Source organism: Dipodomys ordii, unplaced genomic scaffold, assembly GCF_000151885.1.
Source record: "Dipodomys ordii isolate 6190 unplaced genomic scaffold, Dord_2.0 Scaffold5, whole genome shotgun sequence".
In the NCBI taxonomy this organism is placed as follows: Eukaryota; Metazoa; Chordata; class Mammalia; order Rodentia; family Heteromyidae; genus Dipodomys; species Dipodomys ordii.
The window spans coordinates 25,506,663-25,534,011 of record NW_012267221.1 but is presented as its reverse complement, the minus strand read 5'-3'; the positions used below and the strand labels follow the sequence as shown (position 1 = coordinate 25,534,011).

Sequence of the window (27,349 nt, the reverse complement as noted above, 5' to 3'; positions counted from 1 at the left end):
CCGGGCTGAATCTAAACAGCCTGACAATTCATCTATTTAATATTTAGCCAGTTAAGAAAGGTAGTTGTAATCCCTGCAAGGCAGCAAGCTCTTCTTTGATTTCCCTAATAGCATAAAAAATAATTTCTTACAAGACAATTAGAAATTCTGCCTATGGATGCAAGTTTCATAGAAAACAATGTTACGCCTTGAAAGTGGGTAAAATATGCCTTCGATTGAAGTCATTTATTCTGCTGATACACTTCTACAACATATATACTTTAAACCTGCTTGATAGAGTGAAATTTAGCAAAAGGATGTCCCCTCCCACCCCAATCTAACATGCCATTTTTAAAACAGCACAAAGGAACAAGGAAACTAAATATTATGTTGAGCCATCATTACTTAGCGAAACACAAACATCCAAATAGAAACGAGTGTTGTTCCACCAGAAGATTAGGAGTTAAATTATTTCCACACAATAGGAATTTCACCTCGGTCACTGGGGATGGAGTAGGAGTTGCATTATTTGTCAAACCAAATAGAGATGCGTGGGCCGACTCTCTGAAATACAAAGGAATTGAACCTTATCTGAAGGCGTTTTCCAAATGCCCCCTCCCATGGAAGCAAGTGTAAGCTGTCCACCCCTAAGCAAGAGCCACGCTAATATTTACAAAGTGGTTCTAAATCTTAGACGACATTTTTGTCCGTTTTGTACAAAGAAACAGGAGTAAACAAGATGTGTATATGTGTTATGTTCCATGAATGAAACGTTGATTATTTTACATCATGGAGAACATTTGTATTCTTTAGAAGTGAACTATTGACCATTGGGGGGGGGGGAATCATGACAGGATTTCTTAGAAAAAGCTCAGGTGCCAGTCTCCAAATAATGGGTTCCTTTTTTACACCTTAGCTTTTTCATAGTCAATTCTAACTACATCTCACGTCTTTTCTTTGATTGTCAGGTTTCTTTTAAAGTTTTTTTTATTACTTAATGCAGAAAAAGAATGACCTCTGGACTCCCTACTGTAACAGTCTATTGTGTTTAGAAAGATCAAGATAGGTGCTCTCATGACAAAGCCCTGTTCCAATCAGCCCACTCAGAATTTTTCTAGATTTGCATCCTCCAAGGTCTCCTTCCCATTTCAATAGTGGGAATGTAATCAAGTATTTCTCCCCAAACCAACTTGTGCACTAAATACCAAATAAACAATTTTCAAAGGGTCAACTTTCTCTGGGCCTTCCATCGGAATAAAGAAAGAATGACCTGCTTGCAAGCGTTCATGAACAGATACACTCTGACAGAGAAAATTTTTTATTCTAAATATTTGTTCAAATAGTACCAGACAATTTGAAATCAATAAACTGTGTCGAGTGGCCAAGGCTGCTGCTGTAGAGAAAATAACGCGTCTTGCCATACACCGGGCTGCCTGACTCTACCCATGAAGGACAATTTGTGGTCTCAATCCTTTACAGCAACTACAAACACCAGCCACGGTTATAACTGTTCAAAACTACTCTTTCAACTAGTTCTGACCAAAGGGACTAAAGAGGTGAAATGTAGCCCCCAAGGCCATGGAGCGTGTACCTAAACTCGGCTGGAGAATTCTACAAATATACACATAAATACATTAAGACGAGGATAAATAATCAGGGAAACGAAATTACTCGCTTCAAATAATAAATACAGGTCGTTTAGTCCGAGGCAATCCTTACGTTGGGAGGGGAAGAAGGATATAAATTAAGGTCTCCGAAACTATGCTAGATGCGGGCCAGCCCGGGACTCTCCAGGTTCTAGTTCCTCTGCAGGACATGCCGCTGGCGGGTCTCGGACTTACCTTCGGGACACCATTACCAGATTGGAGTCCCTCGGTCCGCAGTTTGTGGCACTGTCGGGTTTACAGGGGAGGATCCTTGTGGCTGATTTATGGCGAGTCACCCAAAGGAAGACGCGCGCAGAGAGGGGAGGCCCGGTCTCAGACGCCTCCGCCACCAGATCCAGCAGGCAGCAGCCGGACCAGAGGGGGAGGGGAAGGGAAGGAGGGTCCCCCCCAACTGCCCTGCGGGCCCCGCCCCGCCACCCCATCACCAAAGCAAGAGAGGTAATTGCGCCGCGAGTTCGAGTCCGCGGCGATCGCTACAGATGTGTCAGTTTAGGGGCCTCGGGCAGGCGTCCCTGAGAGGAGTGGTGAGCCGAGAGATCTGTGTAGGTGGGGTGAGGGTCGCACGGTCCGTGGTGGTGGTTGCCAGGAATTTGCGCGGCGCAGCTGTAGTCCACGCTGGCCGACGATGGGTGCGAGAGGTGCCCCAGGTTGAAGACCGGCCCCGACGCGGGCGCCATGGAGTCGACGAAGTTGCCGCCCACGTACACCGGGCTGCCCTGCAGGTTGGCGCTGGCAAAGCCGCCGCCGTTGCTAGCCATGGGGTGGGGCTCGAACTCGGGCGCTGCGTAGCGCTTCTGCTGGGGCAGGCAGCTGCTGAGCGGCGCCGTGTAGGCGGCCAGGCCGTACATATTGGGCTGCGATTTGGCGAAAGCTGGCGGGGACGGGGCGTCGTAGGCCAGGCCGGGCACCGGTGGCAGCTGGCCGGAGTAGGCCACGTGGCTGGCGGCTCCTCCAAGCGGCGGGCTGCGCTCGGGGGACTGGCCTGCTGGCGAGTGCAGGATGCCCTTGGCCTTCTGGTCCTTCTTGTATTTCATTCGCCTGTTCTGGAACCAGATCTTGATCTGACGTTCGGTGAGATTCAGCAGGTTGGCCATCTCCACGCGGCGCGGCCGGCACAGGTAGCGGTTGAAGTGGAACTCCTTTTCCAACTCCACCAGCTGCGCGCTCGTGTAAGCCGTGCGAACCCGCTTGGACGCAGGGCCCGGTGGGCTCTTGTCCTCACAGCTCTCCCCTGGGCAAGGAGGGAGGGAGAGAGCACGCTGAGTGAGGGGGTGAGGGAGGGAGAGAGGACGCTGAGTGAGGGGGTGAGGGACCCCCAGGAATGGACAGGGGTACTTCAGTCTTTCCCCCACCTCCAATCCCGGCTGGGGCAGGTACTTTTGAGAGGTAAGATTCCAAGTGATAACCACACACACACACACACACACACACACACACACACGCACACCACCCCAGCTCACTCCCCCCCACCTCCCACCCCGCCTACCTATAAGTCGCACCTGCAACCTCCATCTGCGTCTAGGGTACAATTTACTTTGTCCTCCCCTTTATCCTAGCCCATCATCTCTTCCCAACCCACAGGCTATGAAAGACTTGAATACAAGACTAGGAGCAGCTGGCAAAGCCTCCCCACCACTACAAAGAAAGGCCAGACTCCTTTGAACACTGCTTCCTATCTTTGCTGCTGGGGTTGGGGGAAGCAGCTCCAGCCTGCTTTGTTTAGAGGCTGGTTCTTAAGCTAAGCACCCCAGAAAGCAAAGAAATAGGGGTGGAGATCTTGGTGTCTTGATCCAGCCCAGCTGCATCCAAAGACAGGGATGTAATAAACAAAGAAACAAACAAGCAAAAAAAACAAATCTTCCCTGGAGTTTTGGGGGTCCCACAGACAGGCTAGAAGCATTTTGAGTATGGCAGTGCTAGGAGCAGCGACCTCAACACTGCCTTCTACCACCCCTGCCACTTCTCAGCTGCTTGTCCACTCCCTCACTGAGAAGACAAATGGATTTCTCCTGGGAGGGAGGGCCTGCTCCTGAGCTGCGGAGGGAGGGACAGGAGAAGGAGCTTGCAGGCTGGAAGATATTTTCCCCCCAGGAGGAGCAGCCCAGAGAACAGCAGGCAGACCAGAAACCTGGTAACAAGTCACATCCCAGGCCCCCAACTAGCCCTGGACTCAGAAGCATGCTCATCTGTCTGAAAATAAACACCATCAGAGAGCACAAGGTCAGGAAATTTCAGGAACCAAGCAGTCTGAGCAAAAACAAGGAGCAAAACATCACCTCCTGACCATGCCCATCTTCTTCCACATGCTCTGGATAGACCTGGAAAAGGAGACTCTAGGGTCTCCTCTGTTTCTCAACACACCTTTTCTCCCTAGGACATACTAGAATAGCCATAATGGGTTCTCTAAAGTGGGAAACTTAAACTGGGGTGTCAGCTTTATTCCTTGTAGACCCTTAGAGAGTCAGACTAGTTGAATTCAAATCCACCACTTGAGTTTCATGATTTTTTTTTTTTTTTTGTCAGTCATGGGGCCTGAACTCTAGGCCTGGGCGCTGTCCCTCAGCTCTTCAGCTCAAGGCTAGCGCCCTACCACTTGAGCCACAGTGCCGCTTCCGGCTTTTTTTCTTCTTATGTGGAGCTGAAGAATCAAACCCAGGGCCTCATGCATGCCAGGCAAGCACTCTACCACTGAGCCAACTTCCCAACCCTGAGTTTCATGATCTTATGCAAGTTTTATTTAGCCTTACTAAAAGTTTCCTTATCTACTTATCTATAAAAGTAAGAATGTTATTTTGTTGCTTATCACATACCTATCTTAAAAACTTTTTTGAACAATTAAATATATCAGTAATTCTTGTAAATTAGTATGGTTTTGTTTGTTTGCTTGCTTGCTGGTTGTAGTCTTGCTATGTAGCCCAGGCTACATAGAGATCCCCCTGTCTCAGCCTCCCAATTGCTGGCACTCCAGACATGTGCCATTAAACCCAGCCCAATTTTGAAAGGTTAGCAGAAAGAACTGACTTTTGCCAGCAACCCAAGAAAACATAAAGTCAGTATGTTGAGTCCCAGCATTCCAGAATTTAAGTGAGCTCACTTAATGAACTCAAACAAGAACACTAAGAAGGAAGGAGTTGGAGTTTAGATATATGGTCTCCAAGGTTACCCTTAGAGCCCCTTGGTCTCTAGTTTACTGAGTGATGGGGTTTTCTGGATCCAGGATGACCCCTTCCCCCCACACCCCCCAGAGCTACCTGCAGTGGCACAGCTGTTCTTCTGCTTGGAGTTCTGTCGGGACTCTTTCATCCAAGGGAAGATCTGCTTGCTGATGGTCGCAGAGGAGCTAGAAGCATTAGGCCCACCCTTGGCCTTCTTGGCAGACACTCCTCCTCCTCCAGGATTGGTGGGTGAGGATGGGGGCAGAGTAGGTGGTGGAGGAGGAGGTTGTGATGGCTGCTGCTCTGAGTTCAGGCCAGGAGGCTGGCTACCACCACCCCCACCCTGGTTGTTCCCAGTGCCAGGTCGCATGCAGCTACCATTGAGTTCAGCCCCTTTGTGGGCTGGGGCTCTGAGAGGTGCAGAGCTCTGGATAGAGCAGGCAGAACCTGGGTACTCAGTGTCCAGGGAGCTGGCAGCAGCAGTGGGTGGATATGGCTGATGGGGGTTACTGTAGCCATAAGTATCGGTGGCTTTGCTGTAGCCATAGCCTCCAAAGAGTCCTGGATTTTCATAGTATGCAGCCTTCTGCATGGTGCACTCAGGAAGCTCCAGGGCCTGCTGACCCTGCTCAAATAACATTGACTACCACTGTGTCCTTCACCACTACTTCCAGTGTCTGCTGAGTCCTGAGAGTGCTGGTCCAGCCCTCAGGCTCCAGGTGACCTGTCAAGAAGAAAAGTGAGAGGCCCCAGAGGGACTGTCATTGGCAAGACCAGTCTATGTAGAAGGACTAGCCCAAGCGCTCCTTCCCATCCACCTCATAGTGGAGAACTGGGCAAGGTTCTAAATCTGGGGTTCTATGAAGTTTATTTGAATCCTTTGAAAGAAGAAATTACACAAATATAAGGAGAGAGGTAACACCTTTCCTTTAGCTCAACTTTAGCCTGGCAAAGGTGCTTTCTCCTGCATTCCCAGGTGGTGCTCCTAAAATATTTTTCTTTCTCCAAGAATGTCAGTTTAGCTTTTGAACTGCATGGAAAAATATTTATGGCCTCCCCTAAACTGTGAGCTCCTTGCCAACATGGAGTTTAATTCATTCTGTATATTATTAACATCTAGTGCTATGACCTTCCTGTTGTAACTGCAATAAATGTTTATTGAATGAATGAATGAAATAGTGAATGAATGAAAAGATCAATCAATCTCTGATAAACCCTGTGTTTTTGTTTGCTTGTTTGTTTAGTAGTGTAGATCCTACCCAGTCTTATATACACAAAGCAAGCACTCTACAGCTCATAATCCCAGTGGTTTGGTTTTTGCTTTTTGTTTTGTTGGTCATGGGGCTTGAACTCAGGGCTTGGGTGCTGTTCCTGAGCTTTTGTACTCAAGGCTAGCACTCTACCACTTTAAGCAACAGCTCCACTTCCACTTTGGGAACAGTTAGTTGGAGATAAAAGTCCTCACAGACTTTTCTGCTTGGGCTGACTTCAAACTGCAATCCTCAGAACTCAGCTGCCTGAGTAGCGAGGATTACAGGTGTGAGCCTTAAGTGCTTGGCTAATCCCTGTATTTTGATGGGCAAAAGAGAGTCCTATAACACACTGTTAGAGATCCCTCCTCAAAAGTACCTTCCTGGCGTGGCTTCAAAATGACAGCATCTTTCACAAAGACTCAGTCCATTATGTGATGACAGGATGAGAATCTGCCCAGTTATTTGTATGTATCAACACAATGACATCTAATATGTGATAAACTAGGAGATAAAAGCCAAGACAAGGATTTGAAAGATCCCCAGATTGGCCTGGCACACAAGTGGTTCATGCCTGTAATTCTAGGTACTTGGAAGACTGATATCTGAGGATCATGGTTCAAATCCAGCCCAGGCAGGAAAGTCCTTGAGACTGTGATCTCCAATTAGCCACAATAAAAGCCAAAAGTGGAGCTGTGGCTCAGGTGTTAGAATACTAGCCTTGAGCAAAAATGTTCAGGAACAGCACCTAGGCTCTGAGTTCACACATACACACACACACACACACACACACACACACACACACACATCCCAGACTTACTTTGAAGCCATAGTAGTTTTTCCCTCTTATCTACATTTTTCTAGTCCCTGTACTTTGTCCTCCCACTTTTTAAAAAAAGGAATGACACTGAAAATGAGTGAAGGGATTTAGATTTTAAAATGCATGCAGTATGAGCGAATGGAAATATTTTATTACTTTATCATTTTACTCTGAATCTATTATTTAAATAGATAATATTATTGACATCTGCTCTGAATCACCTATTTCACCCCCATGTCCTGCCCAATCCACAGCCAATGAGATTATCTCTCAGGACATGATGAATGAGACTCAGAATTCTGAGGGGGGGAAAGTAAGAAAAATTCTACCCCTTTTGTGTCCCTTGACTCTTCATGGGTTTTTTTCTTCTTCTCATTCTTCCCCCCTTCATCTTCTGAAAGACTCCTAAGGAGTTAAAGTATAACTAATAGTATTCAATCACTTTTGTCTGTTTGATAAAGAAAATGCACAGGTCAGCTCTCTGGTCTTAATTCTTGATCTCATCTTCTAGGCAACTTTACTTCCCAGAAAGTTTCCCTACCTTTTATCATGGTCATCAAGAGAAACCACATTATATAGCTTATATGGCCCAATGGCTCTGAATACAGATATGAAAAACATTTCTCCATTCACTCATTTTCCCCTCTACTTTCAGCAAAGAGTCTAGCCAATTAAGAAAATATTTCAAATTACCTTTTGCTTGGTAGTATTGTTGTCCATTTTATCTTGATAAGAGACGGGCCTTTCTCAACAAGATATAGATACTATAATGAGATGCTATAGGAATTGTTTCTATTAGTGTGTGTAAATGTATGCACTTAATGTATCTACCTAACAAAGATGGCCTAATTTTTTCTTGTTTTTTTAAAATTAGCTTACATCAGAATGATTTTTTTCAATAAATTTCTTATATCTTACCCTAGCTATTAAAGTTACTGAAAATCAAATGGAGAGACAGATCCTCATCCTGTGACTAATATTTACATAAGTTTGCCCCCAAGCCATAGGACCTGCCAATTGGGATTAGTTTCAGGACTTTTCTGAGCTCTTGTTTCTAGGTTTAATGCTCTGAATGTCTATGTGGCTACATCAGGCTCTCAGACCACCAAAACTTCTGTTGCTTCTGTCATCCTAGAAGCAAAACAACCCACCCCCCAAGTTGACCAAGTTTATCGTAAGTGGAACAGTAATATTAAAACTGCTTCTTTAAGAACTGGGTAGGTCTATGGGACAGATGACTTTACATATGTATTTGTTCCTGTAGCATATTCCTAGAAAAAAAAACACCAAAATCCTTGTACACAGATCTTCAAGGTAGAAACATTGAGTAGCTCCCTGTAGAACCAGCCTGTTCTTCTGCCTGTTTACACTGTTTTAAGGAATGTCCAGGCCCATTTAAAGATGATCTGGTACCTTAATGTACATTTCCCCACAAGCAAGAGCAGCAGCTGAGCTGTCCTCACTGGGAAAGACTTCACAGACCTCCTGAAAGACAATGCTCCAAAGAAGCCCCTCTCCTAAAGCAAAACCTGAGAATATTGTTACCAAACTGGTTTAAAAAAAGGGGGGGCTTATTTCTTTCCAGAAATCCCTACTCCTTGTGAACTCTGCTTGAACCTAAAAAGCAGGACTGGGTCATAAATCACTTGGACAATGGTCAACTGTTCAGTGGCTCATCTTTTCGATCACCTCCCCCCCCCCTTAAGGCTTTCTTTTCTCACCCTTTGGTACCTTTGCTCATCTGGGCTCCAAGACCCAAATGCCTAGGGGGTGAAGTTAGGCCCTGGGGGGGAAGTTAGGCCCTGGAGGGGGGGAGGGGCCTATCGAGCTGGGGCTTGGCTTTTCTTTTTTCTTTTTTTTAAGTTTTCAGTTGTTCTTTCCTCTTTCTTTGCCTCCCTTCCACCCTTGGAGAGTGGCGGAGGCGGGGGAAGAGGGAAACATGAAGGTGCAGCCACACTATACTCTTCTGTGCCATCCCCTGGTCCTCTAGGAGAAAGGACACCAAATGGGACTGGTTAGTCCTTCCCCAAATCTCTGGAAGTTGACCAAGTAAGCCGGGGGGGGGGGGGGGGGGGAGAGTAGCAGCTGAATCTGATTCTTACTTAATTTTTTTTTTTTTCGGGGGGGGGGAGCGTGAGGGGGAACTAACCCCAGGCCCGGAAGACTGGGCCAAATGGTCACCAGCCGGAAGGAAGGCGACCTCACCGCTACCGCCGCCGGCTCCTGGCCGCGCTGGCCTGCCGCACCCGCCGTGCCTCCAAAGCAGCGGAGCCCCGATACTTGCTCGCTGCACTTAATTCTGCCCAGGATCAATACCTAATATGATACCGAATAAATAAAAGGCGCTCACAGCGGCCAGGGGACGGGGTTATGAAGCAGCTGGAGCTCTCACGGTGCATATCAATGCACCTGTCATTGTGGTTTGTAACAAAATTTATGACTGCGACCACGGCGGCAGTAAACGCTTCAGTAAGGAATGAAAAGAAAAACACTTCCCAAGGCCCGGCACTTTTCAGAAGTGGAAAGCAGGCTCCGCGTAGGAGGCAGCACAGCAAAAGAATTCCCTACTCCGCACTTTTCCCGCTCGCGCACGCTGGGAGCAGCCGGATTATATAAAGTAGCCGGCGCCCGCCTCTGCGAGCAGCTCGGTTCTGCTGCCAGCGGCGGGAGGGGACGCGCGGAGCTCGCCGAGGACCAAAGACCTGCTGCCCGCCGCGCCGCGGCCTCACTCTCCGGAAGGCTGGATGGATGCGCAGCGGCCCGCCCGGCGCGGGCCGGCCGGCGGCAGGCCGTGGGGAAGGCCCCGGGAGAGGGAAGCCCGGGGACGGGAGGGGACGGCAAGTCGCCAGGCTCTGTCTAGCGCTGCAGTTGCAGTAGATGGAGGGCGTTCAGTCAGTCCCGACCAGTCTAAAGAGAAGGGAGAGGCGAGGGAGCGCTGCTTGCATCCGTTCCCCCCAAAATCCTCCAAGGCTCTTTATTCTCCCTGCTTTGCCTCAACCAGGGCCTCCGAAACCCACGGGGACCTTTCGGGGAAACAAACCTCTTACTGGGCATTCTTGTGAACTCACTGGAATTGAGCAACGATTCTCTCCCAGATGGCTTTGCTACTTTCGGTTGTTTAAAATCCTTCTTTGCGGGTTTGCTCCGGAGAGGATTTATTTACGTTTTGCCCCCCCCCTTCTCCTGATCTCTCCGCGTGAGATTCTTCTGCCCTATGGGGAGCCCTGGATGCGAATTCTAAATCACTCTTATTTAACCCAGATAACTTAATACTGTAATACAGCTTGCATTTAAGGCACTGGGTTCACCCCATTAAAGCACCATAAATTTGAAGGCTGATGATCGGTTACCGTGTAACAGGGGGCAGTTCACACCGAGGTGATCCACTTCAAAGCCGCCCTTTGTTTTATGTCTTGATGTATGAATCTTGAGATGGCTACCTTAAGTTGCAGGAAACATGGAAATGGAGTGAAATGTATTTATTTAAATCACCCCCACTCACCACAATTTTGTATATGTGTGTTTTCTTGAATTTTGTCTCTCTTTTTGTAGGCTCCTCGTTTCTTTTGATAGTCTGTGGAGGCAGATCTGGAACAAAATGGGAAACTCAATAGCAGCTGGTTCTCTCTTACAAACACACGAGGAGAGACTTACCCACTTTAAGGGTGTCAAAATCAATGTGCCTATTGTATGTGGTACCCACAGCTATTCCAGACGCCCTCTTCCCAGCAGAAAGAAGACTCCATTGGCTCCTGGGGAGCTAGAAGCCTTAAACACCAAAAGCCTTGGCTGGATGGGGGAGGGGAAACTGCCCATACCCTCCTACCCTCTGGCTGGGGTAAACCAAGTGGGTCATAGGTGCCTGGAAAGCAGTGAGTGGAACTGGGAAGGAGACCATTGTTTAGGGCAGCAGGAAATGAGGGTAGGTATGTTAGATGCACCTGAGTATATCCTTACCCCTGGGATACCCCACAGGGCCCCAGTGAAGAGGGAACTAGGGGCTGTTTCCTGACTTGTGCACTATATCTCTTATCTCAGTTTCCCTGAGTTGATCCAAGTAAGTACCCACCATGTCCTGGCCAGGGGTTGTATATTGTTGGGTCAAGATTAGGCTGTGCAAACTGCTTAAGAAATACACATCCTGTCCACTTCCACTCACAAGTGCCATTGCTCAGTGGGCCTGTTCCCCTGGTCAGGTGAAAGGAAACACACACACACACACACACACATACACACAGAGTATTTCCTCTTTGCCTCTGCCCGGTGCAATTTGTCGACTCAGTAGTTTGCAAACACTAAAGTGCACCGGGGAAAGCCCCACACAAAGCGTTCCAGCGCTTCTAAAGACAAGAAAGTGCAGCCATAAGCCTTTGAAGTGACCTTTGGCTCATGCTGCAATAACTCACCCCTTAATGAACACCCAACGGAAGTGCCTCAGAGAGATCCCGGCCCGGTAGGGCTCCTAACTTCGAGTGCAGGTTTCAGCATCCCAGTCACCCCTGCATCACTCGCCGGACCCCTACCCCAGAGAACTCTGCTGGACTGGGACTGTCTGGGCAGCATGGTGGGTGCGCAAGGTACCAGGGCTCTCAAACCAGCTGTTCCAGCCTCAAAGCTACTTAATATTATACATTTATGTGGGTGGATGTCAATTTTCTCCACTTGATCATTTCTTATTTATTTCTAAAAGTCTTCAAGTAGAAGCATCACCTCAAAAGAAGAGCTAAGTTGGAAGGCCACCTAGGGCTTTGGTCCCTGATGCCTCTAACTAGATTTTCTTTTCCAGCCGCGGAGGAATGGGGTAAGTGTGTGCCTGGGCTTTGTGGGGAGAACAGTATGTGGTGCTTGGGTGTAGGAAGCTTAGGAAAGAAGACCCTAAGCTGGCCACAAGAAGAACCCCCCAATGCCTTCTCCCATGCTCCCTTGCCAACTCACCATCCAGTATTGGGCCAACTTTGGTTTTTTGCATGCCAAAAATATTGTGCTTAACCTGGCTGGCTCTGTGCCACCAACTCGAATGCTCTTTTCCACAGCAGAAACTTGGGGTAGCCAGAGGGAGGCCTGTCCACAAGCTGTCAAAGAAGAGCTGGTTCCACACAGTCCCGGTCCCATACCCCACCCCACCCCCAGGAGCACCCCAGGAAAACTCTTTAAGATAGGGACCTCATGGAGCCTTGGTGGGGATTATTGAAATTTTCGGGGAAGTTATAAGTGAGTGCTCCATGGGGCCAAATGAAATGCTGCTCGCAGTAATTGGATTCAGCTGACTAAACTGGCAGGCGAGCAGCTCCAAGGCAGTGAGCGAAGAAAAATGTCCACCGACTTTAAGTTCTGGTGGAGCCAAGTGCAGGCAATTGACAAAACAACTTTACTGCTCTCCTTTGATGAGGCTCCTGAAAATCAGCTCTCCCCACGGGGCCTGTCCTAGCTGAAGCTTTAGGGAGTGCCTCTTGCCTTTGGGGTCTTTTCCCCATAGAAGTCCAGTCAGATCAGGCCCAGTGGCATTTCTAGGAGACTGAATCCACTCACTCTGGCCTTCGTGGGGAGAGACCCAAGACAGTTTATTCTCTCCTCCCCCAGCCAAGAGTTTGGAGAATGAGTAAACAAAATGATGGGTGGGGTGTGGGAAGGGATATATGGATTTAACTTTCACTCTGGGTCCTTTGGGGGAGGACCCAGAAACACCAAACCAGTTCTCTGCTACTACTGCAGCCCAAACCTTAAGATTGGTGTGAGAATGTCAAAACAATCTCCCAAACTCCTCAGTGCAGTTTGGGGGGCTCTTTTAAATTTAGGGGGAGAAGCCTAGTAACATTTTAACTCCCCAGTTAAAAAAAAATCTAAGCCAACAATAAGAGGTAAAGGCTGAGTGTATGCAGCTGACTCCCAGAACAATGCAAGGAGCTGGCTGGTCACCGGGTTTATTTTAAATACTTATAAATCAATCTGCCTGCACCCAGCTTGGCAGCCCAAGACACGGAATTAATATGATGCTCTATCTTACTTTGGCAGTGACAGTGTAAAAAAAAAAGTTTCTTTTTTATTCATTTCATTTCAACCCATTCTTATAACTGCACATTTACCCTCAAAATATTAACTCTAGCCCCCAGTCTTCTCACCAGACTCTCTTCAAACTGCTACCACCACTCCCTGTGCTGCCGGCCACCCTCCAAGTCTGGCAAGGTAATGTCCTCCTAACCTTTTGGTAGGCGGGGAACATCCCCACAAAGCACACCTCATTACGATTAATCACCTTCCTCGATGTATATGTAGAAGTGTATCTAGGTCTACGCAGGCTGCCTCACCAATTGGCAATAATCAAGATCACACATTACACAAAATAAATCATATTTAGTATCCCACTTAGGGAAGCAAGCAGTCCCGTGCCCAAAGATTTCCATTTTGTCATGCAATTGCTTACCTGGATCCCAATTTATCATAAACCTGGTGTCCTCGGCCTCAGAGTGGGCGCCAGTGGGGGGCAGAGCTAGCCTTCCCCCTTTGTCTGCAGACAACACTGTCCCAACCCTGGTCTTGAGCGCTTGCAGACGCGCGGCCATATACCCAAGCACACAGAATTCCCGGTAGAACGGAACCAGGCTGAGGTTCAACTACCAATAAACGCAGGAGGAACGAATTCGTAGTCCCCGAGCTGGCTTCGCCTGCGCTGCGCGCTAGTCGGTCGGCCCGCCCGCCCGCCTGTCGGCTCCCAGGCCCACAGCAGCGGCCACTCGCGCCCCCACCCACTCCTGGGTTTCTGCCCAGCCCTCCCAGGCCCCCCAGAGCTCGGGGTTTGTTTTGTTTTCGGAACGTAGACCTTTCTGGATTTGGAGAGAGCCCCGGAAACCCCCCTCATAGTCGGGAAATACAGACGCTGCCTTCAAATGCGAACATATTTGTTCACGTGACCCCAGGGAAGATTGTACTGATCGAGGCTGAAACTTTCACGCCATCCAGCCCAGGAGCGCAGCCAGGCCTGGGGGGCTGGGAGGAGGGGCGCAGGAGGCGTGGGACCCGGGCTGCTGTCCAAGGCAGACACGGGTGGGTGTGGGATGGAAGGGACGCCTCCTTCTCCGCAGCTTGGGACCTACACAGTCAGAGCCCGGCTGCAAGCAGTGGGGTAGGAGTTTGTGTCTCTCCCTGCAATGACCTCTGACCCTGGCCCGGTCTTTCAGCAGACTGGTCCGTGGATTGGAAATTTTAGAGGATGCCTCTTTTTTTGGAGAGGGCTGCGAAGCATCAGAAATTTAGGGGGTCCCCTGGTTCCTCCGCCATGGGGTGGTTCATATCCGAAAGCAAAGCCAAGCAAGGAGCCCTCCCAGCTGCCTACAGAGACCCCCCCACTCTCTCCTCCTCAACACCACCAGGGAGGTAGTTAGGGTGTACTGTACAGAGCAATGGCTTCGGCTTTCAAGGTAGGACCCAGTGACATTCGTTCCTGATCTTTCATATTACCATCATCACCACCACCACCACCACCACCCAGTTCCTTGGGCCTAGGATCCCGTTCTCCGACTCTGCAGGCAAGCTACCACTTAGGAGCCAGAAAAGTCTCCCTGAAGCGGGCCGGGACCCTGAGCAACCTTCCTTCTCTGCGGCCTGAACACCCCACCCTAGGCCTTCAAGGTCTAGAATCACCTAGGCGCTGGACCTGTGCCCACCGGGACCTGAACGGCCACAGATCTGCGCACAGTTAAGGCGTCCCGCAGGCCCAGCGACAGACCAGCTGGGCTTCCCGCTTCCTGCGGTGCCACAAGGAAGGCGGGGGGACCTGAGAAAGCAGTCACAGCGAGGCTTACCTGGGGCATAAGGAAAGTTCTGTTTTAGAAATATTGTATTACAACAGGATTCATCATTCTCCAAATGGTCAGGCGGGATTTATCGTACAGGTTCTGGTGTGGGAAGAAAAGTTAAGCCCCGTCGATCCCTCTCGGGTTGCAGCGAGCTCCAAGGGAACGCCCCTAGCGTGGCCCTAACCCCCAAATCGTACATTATGCGATGCGCCCGCTCCCACTCCAAAGTCGTATTTCTCGGCCAGCTCTGAAGAGGCATGTCCTTCCAGGGTCCATGCCTCCTCACAGCTTGCAGAAGAGCGGGGCCGAACAGCAGGCGGAAAACCATAGTTGAGCGCAAAAACAGGGAGCTAGAGTCCTCTGAATCCCCACACCGGTGACCAGGAGAAGTCTTGCAGGTCGGGGCACGGGCCTGAGCCCCCAGAGCAAGGTGGAGAACCTTTCCTTTTGTTCACCTGTCTGGCCAAGAAGGAGGCCCACTCGGGGTACCTCTCCTAGCCGGACCCTGGGTTCCTTCCCCCCAATTGTACCTCCGCCAGGAGAACCCTGTCCCCCCCCTACCCCACCCCAAGCCTCCTGCCAGGGGCCCGAGCCCGAGGCCCGAGGCAAGTGTTAATCCCCAGCCAAAGAGGGGGGCTGCTTTGCGGGAATTTGTCTCCAGGAAAGGATCTAAGCCTTCTTCAATCGGAGCATATGTTCATAGAGCAATAAACCGGAAAGATTTACAGTCCTCGCCCGGCCCCCAACAGCCTCACACCCTTTCAGGAATTACTTACGATGATTTATCACACCAACCCAAGCAATTGTCAGGCTGATAAAATAGCCCGGGCCGGTGCCCGCCAAGTCCAGGCCTTGAGAGGCTGCTGGCTGCAGGCTGCCAGCCGGGCTGGGAGGCTTTTTGTGGGTTCTTCTCTGGGCCTACAAGGGGATGTCTGGGTGAGTCGAATTGGGTGGAGGAGGGGGGAGGAGAGGGGAGAAGGATTCTCATTGAGAAAAATGCAGGCAGCTTAGAGAAAGCGTCCAGAATCTGTACTGGAGTCACTTGCTAAGCACATAAACATTTGTCATCTTTGAATAATTGAATTAATGTGTTATTGTTTGAATGTATAATTCATAACGGGGGAACTTTGTTTCCGACTGACGGGGAAATATACACACTCCAAAAAAGAAATGAAAACACACACACACACACAACCCCAAAACAACCACCAAACACTGCCAGTCCCAGCTCACGGAAATCCTTCTCAAAGTCACTGGAGGCATCTCACAGACAAGAGGAAAGGAGGCGACTAAAGAGGCTGTCCTCTGGGCACTCAGGTCGGATCTTGGAGCCAGAGAGAGAGAATGCCTGCTCCAGCTCCCAGCCTTTCTCTCTGCGAGCAAACTAGGAATGAGCTGGAAGTGAGGTTTGCTTTCAGGATGGCAAATCTTCCTGGAGAGCGAGCGGGTGAAAAAGGCTGAAATGGGAGCGTGGGAGACAGTTTGGGGGTTTGATTTTTTTTTCCAGCTCAACCGGCTTCTCCCCCTTCCCTCCCCGCTAGCCTTTCCCGAAGATTTCCCCTCACCCTGGACTCCCCCATTCCAAAGGCAAGACTTCTTTCTGCTTTTATTGGAGATCTTCAAAAATAAATACAAAAAATAAAGGGCGAAGAAGAAGAAGAAACTCCTCGCTGGGGTGACGGAAGCAGCAAAGCTTGGGTGGGGAGGGAGGAGAGCGGGAGAAGCAACTCGGAAATCATTATCTGTTGGTTAAAACCTGCCTGGGGTAAAATTTCAACTCGATTTTATAGCCTTCTATTATGACGCAAAGAAAAATTTACGACCCTCGTTTGGGAAAAAAAAAAAAGGGCCGGGGCCTTTTCTCGCTGGTTTAAGAATAGGCGGCAGATGCCGTGACAGCGACCATTGTTCCCGGTAGACACAGGCAACCTCGGTCCGCGTGCGCCAGGCGTGTCCCCAGCCGGGTCGGCTTTTTACAACTCCTGTTGTCTCGGAGCTGCCAGTGCGCACCCGAGCCCCTCACCCCTCACACCGAGCCCCTCGCACACCCTCACATCCTCACCCGTACCCTCCCTCTCCACCCCCCCTCCACTCGGCCGCTCTCAGTAATTTTTCATAAGTGCAAAGCTTTGCTGAACCAAAGGTCACCATCCAAGCCACTAACAACTTCTCGCCGGCGCGCGGTTCCAAATCAGGAAGCAAAGGGAACTATTTGTCAGCGGCCCTGACAGCTAAGTTCATTAAGGATTTAAATCAGATGAAATAAAAGTCGCCAAAATATTTACCTGCCGGCCGCGTTCCCGGGCCCCGCCGCCGGGGTGGAGGGCCGGGGGCGCCGCGCGGCCCCCCTCGGCGGGTGATATTCTTGGGATCCCTGCACTTTCCAAGTCGGAGAGAGCCCTTTGCGTGGCAGATTAATGACGACTCCGTGTTTCTTAAGGGACGTGCTGAATTAATTATTTCGCCAATCACGTGGTCGGGACTTGTAGAAATCTATTCTTATCATCTTCCTCGCACTTTGAAAATTCTCCGGGTTATGAAAGGCCCTCCCCCGACTGCTGGCGAACCCTGGCTGCCCAGCCCGGTGCGGGGGGCAGGGAGGGCTCCCCAACATGGCGGGCGCGCTGGCGGGAAGCGCCGTCTGCCGAGGGTCCCGATTTACTGTACTGTACTCAGTAGGCTAGGCTATGGACCGGCGTCCCCCTCATCCCTGACGGTGATCCAATACTCACAACGGTATTGATGTATTGGTGGGCACAGGAGGAGCCATTAAAGAGAAGACGGGCAGAGGACAATCATAAAATGTGTCTGAATATTGAAACTTCTGTCTGTGCACTTATAAATACACATGTCCACGCGTCTGGGGTAAGCCCTTCCATATATTAAGGACACATGTCTGATTTTATGCAGTCTGCTCATTTCCTGTCTCGAGCAAGCCCCCATTTATTTTTGGGACTGCTGCCTTGGCCCCCTCTGCAAGGCTTGTGGCCAAGATGAGGGAAAGCCCTCGTGATAAAAATAGTGCCCGGTACTTTTTATAGTGAGAAGTGTTTATTGTTGTCTGGGGGGCAGGAGAAGTGCTGAAAAGTAGGTGCTGGAGGCCCCAGTGGGGCTGAGCAGTGCCAGAAAAGTAGGAGCCCAAGATTGGAGACTATCAGGGTCAGGTCAGAGCAGCCACCAGTTAGCTTTAAGCTCGGCCTAGAACCAGCACTCACTCCCAGTATCTGGGGAGCTGGAAGATTTCTCAGAGCACAAATCAAAAGCCCTCCTCTGAGGGCTCCTAGACTTAAGGGGGCTGGGGCTGGCAGGACAGAAAGCCAAGGTGGAGCCCCCTATTAGCCCAGCCAGTTATTTCTGTTTCTTTCAACAAATACTGCCCACCACCCTACAGCCTGAATCCAACCTCAGGCTTTCCAATGATCACAAGATATGATGGGCAAATTGGGAGTGTATATGGAGGAGCGCATAACAATTGCTGAGCTTTATATGGTTTTAACCACACCTTAGGCACCAAATTAATTGGAGCCTAATTTATTGCAAAAAAATAGTTTGTTTATATTGAATAGTAGTTTTTAGAAGTCTTAACAAAGAATGCTTTTTTCAAGGCACCAAACAGGAGGGAGATTTTTTTTTGCTACACCTTTTATTATTTCAAATATAGATAAACGAATTACATCAAAACTACAAGCAACAATTAGCATAAATAATACTTTAATCAGTGGCAGTGAAACATTGGTCAGTTCTATTTTTTCTTTTAAAAGCATCTCATGTGAACAGGCTCCGAGGCTGACTGACAATGTCATCTCACAACAAAAGGCTGCAATGGACAGAGTGAGATGGTAGTCACTGGAGTAGTGTACTCAGCAAACACTTCACTCCCCCTGTCATGACACCAACACAGGTTTCAAAGAAAAAAATCCACCACCCAAACAAACATTTCTGGCTCATATTTGGGGGAATAAACTGAAAATAAATTATAGCAAATGGGCACTGGAGCCTTAGCACACCAAACTTTCTCCAAAGCAGTTCACAGATGGAAACTCATTCCCTCCCCTGTCCTGGGTGGTTGGGGGTCCTGTTTCTTTCCTAGTCCACTCCTGTGGGCCCAAATGGATACTGGGGTCCAAGTGGGTCTTCAGGATAGGGAGCTGCCCTCTAGGCCAACCAGGCTTCATTAACATTTCAAAAGACAATCCCTCAAAGCTGAGAAAGAGAGCTGAGACTTATAAACAAAGAAGTTGTTTCTCTGATTAAGTTACTTTCCAAAATAGTGGGCCTATGTTTGAGAAGTAGCTGGGGTTTTCCTCAGGAAAACATGTCTTTTGGCTTTCTTTTGGGGCAGGGGTGAAGGCAGCATGGCATTTGATCTGAAGCTGGGTAAGTAACCAGAATTTCTTGGGAGAGGGGAAAAAAATCTATATAATTATCTCCATAATTATCTATATAGTTGGATATTGTGAAAATATATACTTTTTCCCCATCCAAGGAGAAGAAGCCTCAATGTATGCACATATTTGGGTTTTAGGAAAGCATCTTAGCAACTTTCCAATTTGCCTAAGGACAGCGGCTCTTTTCAAATGCTACATCCAAAGACTGTTCTCCAAGTTAGAAGGGGGGAAAAAAGAAGAGAAGGGTAGTTAGAGTCCAAAAGGTTAAGGGTTTAGAGGTCAGTCCTCCCGGCTGAAATACAGCTAATCGAATAGAAAATTTGTCCTCTGGATGAACCTGATTCTGTAATTTAGCCAAACTTCAGTAAAATACCTTTTCAGCTTCTCAACGTGAGGGCGTCAGAAAAAAGACGTCTTGACTATGTATGAACTCTGTGCTTTTTGTCATAGAAACAATGATGGGAATAATGCAGGAATATCCATCTTTAATATCCCGACGTGGCGATATTCAAGTATTGCCATGTGCAAGTCTGAGAGCCAGGCTCACCCCAAGGAGGAACAAAGAGCTGCCCCCAGGGTCTAATACAAAAGACCAAGGCTTGGATGATACTTTAGAGAAGTGGAATTTTAGCATAGGGACCTCAGTGAATACCTGCCCTTAGCTCTCAGGAGACACACAACCAAAGAACATGCCTTCAAGAAAAAGTCTTTTCCCCTCCCCTCCACTTAAGTGTATTTTAAAGATTGCTACTAAAACCTGCTAAAATGTTCTAAAGTACTGAGCAAGTAACTTCATTATGGATCTGAGAATTAAGATTTAAGTTTATACCATCTCCCTCCCCCTCCTTTGTCACTTTTTGGTGGATGGAGTCAAGGGTCTCTTTTTTGGAGTAGAAGGCTTTTGGGGGTTAAAACTTTCAAAGACTCGTTTCATTTGAGTATCAACTCTAGTTATTACCTTTTACTCTATGCCCCTTGTCCTTAAGACTCAACATTTTAGAAAAACTGAGCTTTAAGCTCTTCACAGACATGCCATACATAAGAAAAGTGACTAAAAAAATCTGTCTTGTTGTTGATTTATTGTTTATAAAGCCATGATTTTCAAGGCAAAGAAGAGGGCCTGAAAACTTTTATACGTTTGCAATTTCTGCTTCTGCTTAATGGTTTGAAAAAAATCACTTATGCAGTTTGCTTTAAAAAAAAATAAAACTTTAGGGAAAACTCTAAGAGCAACTTTTGTGTACTTCTAGGCATAATTCCTTTTCAAAAACACAAGACTTGTTCACCTACTCACTTTTCCTCAACTGCACAGCCCCACACCCATATAAGCCACACATGAATTCTTATCAAATACTGCAATGAGGAATCTTTGGGACATTTGGAATTTGGTTGGAACAGAAAATTCAGTCATTATCGAACAAGTCAGAGCACAGAGGTTTTGTTTTCATTCCTCAGAAAGAAAATGTTGGGCCATTTGTTTCCTTTTTCCTCCCTCTTCCTTCAACCACCCAGAACTGCTTGTAAGCACAGTGCAATCACAGTGTAAGCATGTGTGGGAATACATTTTCAAGAACTCTACTTCTCTCTAGAAGCATTAAAGGCCTCTATACTTATTTCTAGGGAGTAGGAAGGGGGTGGAGATCACAATGCCAGTTATAGCCAAAAGTAAGTCTACCTATCTCTGACTCAGCTGCTTGAAGCTCAACCCCTTTACTCTCTTAAGAATTTTGGCAGGAAGGTGTCAGTTATTTTCTGTACCCAACCCCCAACAAATAAATAATAAAGCAAATATAATCTAAACATAAAACAACCCATTTGTACTTCCTTCTTAGATTTTTCTTTGAGCATGGGCCACTGGGAGCATGGCATTCTTTTTAGCACACTGGCAATAATACAAGCCACGTCAGAAAGTTCAGAAATTTTGGCAGTCTCTCCTGGTCTCACTGGAAGCACCTAGCAGGGGGGGGGCAACCTTCTGCTTCAACTCCCCCACATGAAGTAAACCACAAAGCTCCCTGGAGGGGTGGAGTGGGGGAGAACGTCCAAATCCACACTGGGATAAAGCATCCAACCTTCATTTGCAAATTCAAAATCCAACAGCAGAGATTTTCATGAGTTTAATGACTCGCCAGGGTTTTATGTTCTCAGTAGCTCCTGCCATAGGATCATATACTTACAGAATCCCGCCCACCCTCCCACCCCCATCCCCACTCTAGGGAGGGGGCTGCCCTCGGGCAGGATGCTAACCTAGTCCGAGGGCGGCCTGCAGGTCCCAGGTCCACCCCACAGTACCTTAGAACCCAGCGAGGTGACAGCAGGCCCGGCCTGCCCCCACAGCTTCGGCTCAGCCTGGAGCACAGAGAGGGATGGGCCCAGGATCCCCACTTCTATAAGGCCGTCAGGTCCGTGTGGTGGTCCTTGGCCATTGGCTGCAAATGCTGGCCCGGGGCAGCTGAGGAGGAGCAGGAAGATGAAGAAGAAGAAGATGATGATGATGACCTGCCCTTGGTGTTGGGCAGCTTGTGGTCTTTTTTCCACTTCATCCTCCGATTCTGGAACCAGATCTTGATCTGGCGCTCGGATAGACACAGGGTGTGAGCGATTTCAATCCGACGACGCCTTGTCAGATACCTGTTAAAATGAAATTCCTTTTCCAGTTCTAGGACTTGCTGCCGGGTGTAGGCCGTCCGGGAACGCTTGGGCTCCCCGCCGGTGTAGTTGGGGTTCACTAGGAAACAAAACAGACAGTACAACCAGGTCAGCGCCCAGCCACTACTTAGGCCCCTGGCCTCCGCCGCTCACTTCCTGGCGGGCCCCCGAGGCCCGCACGGCCCTCCCCGCGCTCTCCAGCTCGCCTGTCTCCCCCCCCCTCCGCCCCGCTCCCCTGCGCACACCTTCCCCAGCACCCACTCCCCCAGGCTCCCCGCGTTCCTTTGGCCCTGGCCCACCCGGAGCTGCTGATTCCTGAGCATTTGGGGAACACGCTTCTGCTCCTCTGCCTGCGTTCCCTCCGCTTTGAAAATGGAGTCCTCCCCCCACCCCACCCCCATCCCCACCCCCTTTTGCGCCCACAGCCAAGCAGTCAGCCACATGGTCCCGGCCTGCTCCCTCAGCTATAAAAATTTATGGAGAGAGTAATTGCGGCACCCAAGAGGCTCCCCACTCCCCACCCACTCGCAGCCCCCCGGGGGGGGCTCAGATCCACTAAGGGTGTGGGGGGGATAGAGGGAGGTGGCTGGACCCATGCCTTACCCGAATTCACGTGCACCTTCTTCATCCAGGGGTACACCACGGCGGGCTGCTTGAGTGCCGTCCCGGGGGGCGGCTGCTTTGGGCCGCCCGGCTGGCTGCAGGCCCGGGCGCCAGGCAGGGGTGCGGGCGGGGGCGCCGGGCACGGCTCTCCTGGGGCACCGTAGTGACTGCCGGGGCCGCTGGGCTCTTGCCCGTGACCCCGTGCAGGCAGTGCTGAGCCCGGCCCAGGGCCGCCGCCTCCAAAAGGTTGCTCACCAAAGTCGGGCCGCGGGTAGAGCCCCGGGGGCTGGAAGTCAGCGCCCTGTGCGCCGCTGCTGTAGTAGTCGGTGCCCTGCTCGCCTAGGTAGCCGCCCTGCAAATATTCCTCACACGGAGGAAACTTGGGGTCCACATACTTGGAGTTCACCATATACGAACTCATGGCCATTAATTTCAGAAGGTAGAAAATACTAATTTTTCTCGTGTTGTCTTTTTTTCTCCTTCCATAGGGCCCTCCTACTTGCTGTCAACTGAATAAAGTTGGACGGCCATGTGACCAGGCCAGCCAATGGGGAGGGAGCGAGTTTATCACCGGGTTGGTGAGCATCTCATAATTTTCACAAATTTAACTAAATAACATACGTGTAATCAAGTGACTCGCCTTGCCACATTTGAGGGTCCCCGCCAGATGTTAAAGTAGTTCCAACCCCAGCATCCCTACCCCCAGCAGGTACTGTTTTGTTTTTTCTTCCTCTGTCCCTGACTTTGCTAACCTTCCATGCCCTCTCCACTCACCATAGCCTGCAGCAACCCCTCAAAATGGGCACAGTTCAGGGGAAAATGAGTCATTCAAGCGGGGTGCAAAGCAAGGAAGGGTAAGTGGGCAAGGTGCCTCTGCCTTGGGCAGAGTATCTTCGCCGGGCAGTTCACCGGCCCAGGCGGGCGGGAGACGCGACTCTGCCATACAAAGACTGTGTCCTGGCTTTGTCTTCGTCAGGGTCACCCAAAAGATACCAGAATCTGGCGGGCCTGAATTAAGTTAGGGAATGAGTAACCACAATGCTTTCCTATTAGTGCCCAGGGTAGGGTGCTCCTAGCCTAAGTGGGGCCTTGCTGCATGGCAGGGGGACATCGATGTCCAGGCTCTTGAAGAGTGTTGAGCCAGAAAGGTGGTGAAGAGACCCCTCTGAAATGCACCACAAAGGTACTCATGAACTTCTCAGCTTGCTTGCTTTCCCACACAAGGGCTTTTAAAAGCCAACAAGCCCCAGTCTGGGTACCTTTACCACTTATTTCTTAGAGAGCCGAGCTGAACCTAGCTGGTCTTTTACCTTACTCCCAGGATCCCCAAACCCAGCCCTTTGGCCCTGCTTTTATGAAACCAGCTAAGGCTTCTTTTTGTAGCACCCAGGGAAACCTCTATTTAAAGGTGAGGAGCTTCTCCAGGGAAAGGATGCACGGTGTCACCAGGCACAGTCGATCCTCTTGAAGTCCAAGGCAATAAAACAGAAAGAAGTTGGTGACCTGCACCGGCTCCCTCTACTCTCTCCAGTTCTGGTTATTTCGGAGAAACATGAAGTTTTTGCATCGACCATATATTCCCCTAGAATCGAATCTGTGACATGTGGATACCACACAAATTCGGTTCTACAGGGTATATATAGACAACGTTACAATTTCTGGGTTCTATCCAGGACAGATACCCAGACTGCTGCCAGCCCTGGTCTCTTGCTCCGAGCCTCTGCCAGATCTAAGAAGCCTGGCTTTCAGAGACAGTTCAGGTAGCTTGGTGACAATTCTAAGTAGCAAGTTCCCTCATTCATTTGCCAGGGCCAGGGCTGAGCCATTAGGGCATTCTTCTTTAAAAAAAAAAAAAAAAGAAAAGAAAAGAATCCACCCCAGAGATGGTGGTTCTAGTACCTTCTCTCAGGATTCAACTACCTTCCCTATCTCATTCAGTAGGTTTTTATTTTTATTGTTGTTTGATTGTTTTCTAGGATTTTTTTCCCCACCAGAAAGGAGCAGATGCCCTCAGCAGCAGCAGAAAAACAAAAAGAGTCAAAAGAAGAGTATCTCTAGCTCCTTCCTTTTCCCTCTGCCCAGTGGTGTCACAGCTAGTTCTCCCAGAAGTTGCGCATTTACCTTCCTGGACCCTCAGCCCGGCTGGCCTCTCCGTCCCTCCGCTGCTGCAAACCCGGAGGCAGGCTCTGCTCTCAGGCACAGAGCCGCCCTGGGCTGAGACCAGCGTGCTAATGGTGAAGGGCAGGGCGAGGGGTCATTCGAAATCATTTACAAACATATCACAAAGTTTCATTATTTTTGCCTTGCCGACAGCAGCACACAAGAGTACAAAAGTTCACGAATTTCACCCGCCCCAGCGCCTCCACACTGTCCAGGGTTTGCCCCTCAATTCAGGGCATCAAGAACACAGATGCACTTAGGGGCTGGACTGAATTCAGTGGCAGAAAGATGCCCTGGATTGCATAGGGCTTTTAGGTGCCTGGTGGTAGGCTGAAGATATCCATTTTTTAATTGTTTTACTCACCTCCCCCATAATTAAAAATGACTCTCAAACCTTGGGCCTGGATTGAATCTTGGTGGGGTTAGGGCAAGGTGACTCCTCCTACCCAAACCGGCAAAAATCAGTTGTTCACTTCTAGTGTATACTTTGCATGATACCCCACCCCAATTCTTTGGTTCTACCGTTTTAGCTATTTCTCAGAGGTTTCTAGGATGCCAGTTCTAATAATAAATGGCTCTAAGGCTGCTGAATCTGTTTGTCCCAGGAGAGTCTCCACAATTTTCCCTAATGCCAAGTATTTTTACCTACGCACCTTCCTCACGACACAGGGCCTACCTGGGGTTTATCCAGACAAACTGGGGAAGCCTGCTGGTCTGAGCAGAATTGGGGGGGGGAGTGTAAACATTTTCATATTTGTTAGACGCTGTGACCTGCATTTCACCTTATTGCTCGCCTTGTTCAGACAGGTCAAAGCCAATGAGTTATTGATGAACAAAAGCGTTAAATATTCACCTCCCGCTCAACTGCCCATACTAATGCTTTTGATCTCCCTAGCTTTTTGTGCTGTGTTCAGCTACAAGGCGCCAAATGTGGGTTTGCCAGAGAGCAGCTCTGCAGAGATGAGCACTCAGAGCCAGGGCAACAGAAGAAGGGGGGGGCAAAGCAGGGAGATCTGGGGACACCAGATCTGGGCTGAAACCCAGAGCCAGCCTGTTATAGAGAGGAACTACATTCTGTGTGGATCTCAGCATCTCTGGGTGAGCACAGCTCCCAGAGGGTCATCTAGGCTACCCTGCCAAACTGGATAAAGAAATCTGGCCCTGAGCCTAGCCCCAGCTTTTCTATGAAGAGATGGTGTTATACAAGGGGGAGGGATGCCTGGTTTATTGAGCTCTTGCGTGTGCCATCTTTCATCAAAATAAAATTGACTCACCACCATGTTTTTTATCTCAATAAAACTATCTTCCAGAAGCTAGCACTGGCCTCCTCAAAATTGTACTGCTTTTAGCTGCTTAGGTGGGTCAGATTTAAACTTCTCAGTCAAGAAATTCAAGAGTTTCTGGTTCTACATGATCCAGTCCTGCTGGTGTTCTTTGTGACACCAGCAAGTCTGGTGCGGAAATTATTGAACTGAAGTTACCAAAGAGCAGAGGTGAAGGAGAAGAACCATACCCCCCATGCTCAGCCAGTATCCCAGACCTAGGACCCATACCACTGGAGCTAGGGCAACGGGAGGGCAGGACAGGATGCTCAGGGAAAGCTCAGAACCCTCATCCTTTTCTTCAAGGGGGCCGACTCAACACACCCAAGACCATATATTTTGGTTTTCTTTTTAATACATCGATTTTAAAATTTTAAAAATAAACAGGAAGAAGGTTGGGCTAGACTTGGCCAGATGTTGCTGGAGTCAGCTGCGGGAGCAGGATCCACTTGCCTTGTTTACTATGTCACTTTGGGCAGGAGGAAATGCTGCAACTCCTTAAATAGGTTGGGCTGCTAATTAGCTTCCAGCTCTTAAACCGAAGGGAGCGCTCCAGCAGAGCTGCACCTGTGCGCACAGCGAAGCCTAGGATGGCAGGGAAGGTTGGGGAAGGCCCCGGGAGCCTAGGGCAAGCCTCCTGCAGTGCCTTCTTCCCTTGTGCAGGTGACTGTGAACTAGGCCCCCAAGAAAACCTTTCTAGAAACTCAACCCAGAACTTCCACTTTCTAGAAGCCAGCTCTCCTGGCGGGTCAGGCCTAGGGAAGCAGATCGGTTCCTCCACCCACCCACCCTGCTGCCGCAGCCCTTCGCCCACCACCTCCCCGCATCAGTACTGCTTTTTCACAATTCCGAAGAAACGGGAAGGTACTTACAGCAGCGGTCTCTCATGGCCCGGAACCTGTTGCAATGAAAACGAGGGTCACTTAAATCTTACAGGACAAGAAAACAGAAGTAGAAGACACACAGAAACATGGCAAGGCCGGGACACCTCGCCAATACCCAGACCTCCCTGCTTCTGGTGCCCGTCCCCGCCCCCCCCCAGAACTGCGCAAAGTTCTGCGCTGCTATCTCAAGGGCAGACCCGTGCCTGCCGGAGTTCGGAGTTCGATGCTCATCGCCTCCCCACTCCCCAACTCCGTGCACTCCTGGGCAAAGCCTTACTGGCTGTTTGGCTCGACTCAGACTATAACCGGGTGGCCAGTGGGAAAACGGAAAACGGCAGAAAATAGGCCCTCGTGAGTTTCCTTCCTGCACAATCAGCCCGGTGGGTGCACGTCCACTGGGGTATGGGGTTGCCACCTTGGTTCCTGATCTTTCTGGCTCTGGAAGCAGTTAGGTCTCCTTTTCCAGCTTCTGCTTTGTTTCAAATTCCTCAGCTTTAACCACTGACTACCTCCCCAAACCTGACTTCTCCCCAAAGAAGGTTCAGGCATGGTTGGATTTGCCTTTCCACTCCTTAACCAATTCAAAACAAAGAGCCATTTCCTGAAGAAAATGAGGACTTAAATGATAACCAAGGAGGGGGGAAAATCAATGAGTTAAAAGGTAAATGGCAAGGCTTTA

The 27,349-nt window shown here is 49.4% G+C and overlaps 2 protein-coding genes across 2 annotated transcripts; both read right to left on the bottom strand.

Annotated features, from left to right (window-relative positions):
* Hoxd3 (homeobox D3) lies at nt 1-21,408 on the bottom strand. Its single transcript, XM_013030793.1, has 3 exons — nt 21,345-21,408; nt 4,898-5,525; nt 1-2,877 (listed from the first exon to the last, which is right to left on the bottom strand). Exons 2-3 carry the CDS (start codon nt 5,439-5,441, stop codon nt 2,120-2,122), a joined length of 1,302 nt encoding a protein of 433 aa, XP_012886247.1. The 5' UTR covers nt 5,442-5,525; nt 21,345-21,408; the 3' UTR covers nt 1-2,119.
* Nucleotides 20,912-23,294, bottom strand: Hoxd4 (homeobox D4). Its single transcript, XM_013030803.1, has 2 exons — nt 22,305-23,294; nt 20,912-21,780 (listed from the first exon to the last, which is right to left on the bottom strand). Exons 1-2 carry the CDS (start codon nt 22,729-22,731, stop codon nt 21,440-21,442), a joined length of 768 nt encoding a protein of 255 aa, XP_012886257.1. The 5' UTR covers nt 22,732-23,294; the 3' UTR covers nt 20,912-21,439.
* Between the last annotated feature and the right edge of the window lie 4,055 nt (nt 23,295-27,349).

Excerpts from the sequence above, each read along its gene's own strand:
- Hoxd4 (XM_013030803.1), bottom strand. The coding sequence starts at position 22,731 with ATGGCCATGAGTTCGTATATGGTGAACTCCAAGTATGTGGACCCCAAG. Across the intron at positions 21,781-22,304 it reads GAAGGTGCACGTGAATTCGG|TGAACCCCAACTACACCGGC; the intron begins GTAAGGCATGGG and ends TTTGTTTCCTAG.
- Hoxd3 (XM_013030793.1), bottom strand. The coding sequence starts at position 5,441 with ATGTTATTTGAGCAGGGTCAGCAGGCCCTGGAGCTTCCTGAGTGCACC. Across the intron at positions 2,878-4,897 it reads GAACAGCTGTGCCACTGCAG|GGGAGAGCTGTGAGGACAAG; the intron begins GTAGCTCTGGGG and ends CTCCTTGCCCAG.